The sequence below is a fragment of the Esox lucius genome, chromosome 1 (genome assembly GCF_011004845.1).
Source record: "Esox lucius isolate fEsoLuc1 chromosome 1, fEsoLuc1.pri, whole genome shotgun sequence".
NCBI classification, from domain to species: Eukaryota; Metazoa; Chordata; class Actinopteri; order Esociformes; family Esocidae; genus Esox; species Esox lucius.
The window spans coordinates 4,855,538-4,862,368 of NC_047569.1; the positions used below are offsets into that span (position 1 = coordinate 4,855,538).

Below are 6,831 nucleotides of genomic sequence, written 5' to 3' on the forward strand. Positions count from 1 at the left end.
GGAATGGACTTTATTGAACGGGAACCTACCGTATTGAATAGTGCCACGGAGTAGGGTTATTGAACGGGAGTTTGCAATTTTCTAAAAAGTAAGCTGTGGACTGGATTTTTAGCTGGCTTGTGAAATTACGCTCTTTGTTGTTTTTTGATAGGTTGAAGTGAGTACCTATATCAGAAATTGACTAAACTGTTTGTTTTATGTTTACATTTATATTATTGGTTCCGTATTTTAATGATAAGTTTTAAACATATATTTTCAGATTTGTACAGAAAAGTCATTACTTTAGTAGATTGTGCACTAGCATGTGCACAAATCCCACACAAATACACACACAGACATAATTAGGACGCATTTGCAGCTGTAATGATTCACACTGCTTTGCATTGTTCTGTTTTTTTTTATTATTTTAAATTTTCATCAACTGGAGCACTGATTGCCTTTTCCAAATGAGTTATTTGTGTGTAGTCTGCCCGACTGACCACCCTTTAGGCTAATGGAGCTTTTAATGGCCCCTTTGTTAGTCTGGCTTTTAGGCTGTCAAAAAAGATTTCATTGTTTTTTGTGTTCTAATCATGGACATTTTGTCCTTTCACAGCCAGTACACTTCAAGACCCAAATGCTAAAAATAAACCAGTGGATTTGCAGTAGAGCCAAGAGAATAGTGCCTTCTATTACATTTGGAGCAATCTTTTATTGCTTAATCTCAATCACTTCTTTGAATCGATTACCCATTAACAGCTATATTCATCAGTGTGTTTATTTTTATTGGAGTAGTTCAGCGCTTAATTGTAGTTTCATACAAGACTATTCATGAAAAACTGCTTCAAAGTACCACCCCTCCAACACCGCTGTCCTTAATCTGTCTGACTGAGTTCTGGGTGGGGTGGTATGCTCCCCAATCCAACCAGAAAAACCAGTTTGAGGGAACACCTGGAGGTTTATAAAAATATTCTGCTTCTCTTGACTTATCTCACATAGAAACCATATCAATGGAGAGCTCTTTGAATCCTGTGATCATGTCAGGGTGACCTGATCTGTTCATGACAATTATGAGAAGCATGGCAAAATCAGGGAAGGTTGTGTTTTTTAAGATGCTGGATTAGCTTGCTCTGCTTATCCATGCTTTTTAATTGTACTTTTGAATAATCAGTTCATGTACATCCAATCTGAATTTAAAGGCTAAAAAAGGTGGCACCATCAGTTTTGTGTATCAATATTACATTTGCATTTAAGAGACCAACTTACCAGAGAAATATGAAGTACCTTGCTCAAAAGCTTATTAACACCTTTTTTAACCTTGATAATCTGACCCAGTGACCTTGTGGTTACTGGTCCATTATTCTCACTGCTGGCTATGTGCCATCATTAAAATATCTATTTTCCAGAATGTTCTTTAAACCAATAGATAATCTGGTTTTCGCTTCCACAGCCTTGAGCAGTCTCACTTTTTCAGTTTGTTTTACTTTCCTCATTATTGAGCCATGAGGGCTGATGCTGTTAGCGGTCCACAGCCATAGCTGTGGGGGTGGGGGGGGGCCTGGGGGCCGACAGCACTACTGATCATGTCAGACAGCCGGAGGAGGCTGGACAAGATCATCATTGCCCAGCGGTGGAGTGAATTGCTGGAACAGCACTTTCACACAACCTCTGATCCTAGGGGTCACTCCTGATGTCAAGATCAAGGTCAGAGGTTGGTCAGGGCCACGGTGATCACACACACAAACACTCAGAACCTAGAGGTTTTCGCGCCTCTCCTGCATTGTCTTGTTCTCTATTTCTCCCCTTCTTCTTCCTTTATTCCTCTCTTTTCCTCTTTCATGGTCTCTCTTTCTCTCTCTCTCTTTCTCTCTCTCTTTTTGGCCTCCCTGGAAAGAAATGAGACATCCCATCCCCTGGGAAAGGAGGGGGAATAAAAGAAAATAATAGAAAGAGAAAAATCAATAAAGATGAGTAAAGAGCCTGGGGCTCATCCATAGGATTGCGTGCCATCACAGGGAGAAAAGGAACACAGTCTTTACACACACACACACAACTTGCAGACAAACACACTGACATGCGCTGTCCTCTTATTCTCCTTTTTAGGAAAGTCAGAAGAGATAAAATAAACCCAAACACAATGTAAGGCTGCATAACAGAGATTAGAGCTGGCCTCAATATCAATCGAGACTGCCATTTGTTTGTTTTTTGCCAATACTTCTATATAAAGGTACTCGATGTCCTTTGTCTTGTTTGTTTTTAATAAATATAAGACAGTGTTGGAATGATACTGAGACCAAGGCTAATGAGCCAGATTCAGACCGATGGCAAATGAGGTTAGCTGCCCGGACCAATAAACCACCCGAATCACTTCTTTTATTTATACCAGTGTTTTTTACCATACCAGTAATCAATCATATTTATTTTTGTGGGAAACAAAGTCTATCTTCACTCCTACGTGGTTTCCATTCAGTGTTCTAACTCATTCATTTCATCGAAAATGATCTAAGGATGAAAATAGAACTGTTCCGATGAAAGACTGGATAAATAATGCAGCGGAAATATAAGGCTGCTTATGGGAAATGGGAATTAACCTATCACTGAGTGCCCTTGGAGGGAGCTGTCGCTCTCAGAGCTGGGAAATTGGGAATAGGCTAGATGTCGGGAGTGGATTGGGGACTTCACTGGAGACACTCTCCTTCTGGCTTCCTCCTCCTCCTTCCTCTGCTGTCTCTCTTTCTTACACAAGGGAACCAAACCCTCTGACTGTTTCTGCTGTCTGCACAACCTGTGAGGCGTTGAGAGAGAGATATTCACCCTAGTTTTCCTAGCTCACTGGAGCTCCACAGTACAATAACATAAAGTATCTCACTCTCTGCTTCTTATCTGACCTTTTATTCCTTTATTTGAATTGTTTCTCTGGAGGACAGAACTCATTTGAAAAATAAATGGTATGGGATTTAAATGTTTATAGTGGGTAGACCTTTTAAAAAGTGCCTTGAGACTGAAATGAGTTCGGTTTTATAAATACACTTTTATTCACTTTATACACTTTTATTATTCCTTGTTTGTGTGTAATGTGTTTGTTGTCATGTTGTTATGTTCCTACCTCTGAAATACCGAAAAGCAATTCATGAAGTCTCCATTAATCAGAAACACTAGGTGAAGTGAGCCACCTGGTGGATTGAACGAAATCAGCATGGCCACAGCAGAGTAGGCTACTCTGACCACAAGGATTTTATTGAACCCTGGAGCATGAAAAAAGTACCCGGTTTTGGTGTCTTTTGTGGTTGCCTGAGGGACGCATCGCCTGGAAAGGCAGAGAGTGATCGCTAGTACTAGCAAAGGACCATTCTGTATTTGATGGATTATGTCAAGGTGTCTTTATTTTACGATAGTTAGTTCAGGCACTGGTGCCTCTAGGCCACATATAGCAAATCCACGCCCCTGTGGGACATTACGTTTAAGCCAACTCCCGGCGTTCTGAACGAGCCTCTCAGGGCGACAAAGAACCCATTCACTGGTAACCTGAGCTCACATGCTGCCTGCCACGTCAAGTATTTGAAGAGTCGGTCTGTTGGGCATCTGTGAGAGAATTCATTAACAACAACGTTCCAATAAAAGTAGCTGAAATATTTTTTGTTAGTGAATATCTGTGTTAGTAAAGACAAGGGACAAGTAAGCTTGTATCTTCCTTAGCCTGATTGGGTCAAATTCTTCCTCAGCTGGACGTAGTGGGAATGAGGTGGAGAGCCGTACCATTTATCTTTGAAATTTGAGCCCAGGCAGAAGAGATCACAGAGTTTCTTGACTACTTACAGGCACACTGAGAATGATGTGACAAGCGAGCAGTGGAAGTTTCTAGAGCTCCTTAATGGAAACAAATACTGAAAGTCTGACTGGAGTTCATGGAGGTAACTCATTGGTCTGCTAAGTGGGCCACAGACAAGCGCTCTGCATCGCGCAGAGCCGGTCAGCAGGCAGGTCCACGCCGAGATGAACCACGCAGAGTGAGAACACCATGCTCATTGGTGTGTGTCAGCGCTCTCGGCTGCGTGCTCTGTCTCCTACTCGGAGTGTCTTTGATCAAACTTCCGGACCCACAACATCAAATCCTCCCTATCACCGGGAGTGAGCCCAGCGAAGTCACTGTCCTTGTGTGGACACACCCCTTTGGTCACCACAGCAGACTGCCAGACTGTGAGGCGCTCTTTGGAATCAGCAGGTGCGTACTAACAGATGACCGGCGTGTATACCCACGGGCCGATGGCATCATTGTCCACCACCGTGAGATTGCAACCAACATCACCGCGCTCCCCCAAGACCCAAGGCCCAATGGTCAGAAGTGGATCTGGATGAATTTCGAGTCACCATCTCACACGAGCGGCCTGCGCCGCTTTGAGGGCGTGTTTAACCTCACCATGACATACCGGGTGGACTCTGACATCTTCCTACCTTATGGCTACCTGTTGCCCCGTCATCACGCTCACGCCAGCTCCCTGCGCCCACGCTTCCAGCGGGCCCGACTACTAGCCTGGGTCATCAGTAACTGGTCAGAATCACAGGCTCGCGTGGCATACTACAGGCGGCTAGCTAACTACGTCAGTGTGGATGTGTTTGGACGTGCAGGCGTGCCACTACCAGAGGACAGCAATGTAGTGAGCCTGGTGAGGCGTTACCAGTTCTACCTGGCGTTGGAGAACTCACAGCACACTGACTACATCACCGAAAAGCTCTGGAACTCTTTACTGGCCGGCACAGTTCCCATAGTTCTCGGGCCACCGCGGGAAAACTACGAACGCTTCCTCCCACCTGAGGCCTTTATACACGTGGACGACTTCCCCTCCCCACGCCTGCTCGCCCAATACCTGCTGCTGCTGCACCGTAGTCCCGCCTACCTGCAGAGACACCTGGCTTGGAGGAGGAGCTACAGCGTGCACCTGACAGCATTCTGGGCAGAGCATTACTGCACGGCCTGTAGTGCGGTGCGTAACAACAGACTACGGACTAACACAGTCGCCAACCTTCAGCGTTGGTTTGAGTCCTGACCTCTGCCTTTTGACCTTCCATTATGTGATGAATACAAAGAACATGATTGGTAGACCTTTTAGACAAAACCTTGTCTGTAGCTAGGACCCCAATGGAACCAGTCCAGTCCCTGTCAGAATAGAAAGGCTAGTGCTGCATGGATTTAAACAATTTAAGCTTCCATGTCATCAACCAAGCAGTCGTGCTATAACGTATTGTGGGAGATTTGGCATGCATCTATGATGTTGTTAAGCTGGAGGTCAACCACTGTCTTCAGGATGGTTTGGTTAGGAAGAACCTTCCATTTGCTGTAAATAAACATCACCAAACGTTTGTGATTCACTTGCCTTTCTTTGTAAGTTAGGGTGTCAGCAACAGTTATACAACTAAGACACTTCTCTTACAGTAATTGGTTAATGTTTCCCATGTACTTAATGTCTCCCATGTACTGTAACACCCAAAACTTTTCAGGAAAGAGACAAAGATTGTGCTGAAACAGCTGAAGACTCTGATCCAACCTGTGCAACTACAGCTCTGGAATAAATTAAGAGACCACTGCAAAATTATCAATTCCTCTGGTTTTACTATTCATAGGTATGTGTTTGAGTAAAATGAACAATTTTGTTTTATTCTATAAACTACTGACAACATGACTCCCATATTCCAAATAAAAATATTGTAATTTAGAGTATTTATTTGTAGAAAATAACAACTGGTCAAAATAACCAAAAAAATATGCATTATTTTCAGACCTCAAATAATGCAAAGAAAACAAATTCATATTCATTTTTCAACAACAAAATACTAATGTTTTAACTTAGGAAGAGTTCAGAAATCAATATTTGGTGGAGTAACCCAGATTTTTCATGCGTCTTGTTTTTAATGGCATTCTCTCCACCAGTCTGTCACATTGTGCCAATCCTGGCACAAGTAGGTTGGCTTTGTTTGATGCCTTGTGACCATCCATCTTCCTCTTGATCAAATTCCAGAGGTTTTCAATGGGGTTCACGTCTGGAGATTGGGCTGGCCATGACGGAGTCTTGATCTGGTGGTCCTCCATCCACACCTTGATTGACCTGGCTGTGTGGCATGAAGCATTGTCCTGCTGAAAAAATCTATTCTCAGAGTTGGGGAACATTGTAAGAGCAGAAGGAAGCAGGTGTTCTTCCTGGATAACCTTGTACTTGGCTTGATTCATGCATCCTTCACAAAGACAAATCTGCCTGATTCCAGCCTTGCTAAAGCATCCCCAGATCATCACCGATCCTCCACCAAATTTCACAGTGGGTGCGAGACACTGTGGCTTGTAGGCCTCTCCAGGTCTCAGATCTAACCATTAGACGAACAGGTGGAAGGATGGAAGCAACCTGACGCTAACTATATCCCTTTGCCAGTAAAGCCAGAATTGATCCCTTCTTTTCCTCACTCAAAGCTTTTCTTTTCCTCACTCAAAAATGTACTTTGAGGTACTACTTGCACTGTTTTTTCCACCCAGCTGGTCCTATTGCAAGAGGATAGTGATGATCACAGCAGTGGTTTTTATACTTTTCCTTGTTAAATTAGATTTGGTTCAGGTATTCACCTAATCTGTACCTCATTAAGTAAAATGAGGTGTGCCTGTGTTGGAATTTAACAGACGCTGGAACGGAATGGCTGCCATACATGTAAAGATGCTGATTTAAGAAAAATTAGGAGTGGTCTCTTATTTTTTTCCAGAGCTGTATTGTCTTGTCATGTTAAAGAGGACAACTGTGACATGTGTGAGCTGTGCTAAGAATGCGCTAGCAGTCTTCTTCATGGGTTAGGTGTAGCAAGAACAGGACTAGT

At 43.3% G+C, this 6,831-nt stretch overlaps 1 protein-coding gene across 1 annotated transcript; it reads left to right on the plus strand.

Annotated features, from left to right (window-relative positions):
* The first annotated feature begins 3,503 nt into the window (after positions 1–3,503).
* On the plus strand, positions 3,504–5,261 carry LOC105006989 (alpha-(1,3)-fucosyltransferase 4-like). Its single transcript, XM_010865739.3, has one exon. The coding sequence runs from the start codon at positions 3,885–3,887 to the stop codon at positions 5,022–5,024; it is 1,140 nt and encodes a 379-aa protein (XP_010864041.1). The 5' UTR covers positions 3,504–3,884; the 3' UTR covers positions 5,025–5,261.
* Positions 5,262–6,831: the final 1,570 nt, after the last annotated feature.

What these genes read in the sequence shown, in the direction of transcription:
- LOC105006989 (XM_010865739.3), top strand. Translation starts at nt 3,885, where the DNA reads ATGGAGGTAACTCATTGGTCTGCTAAGTGGGCCACAGACAAGCGCTCT.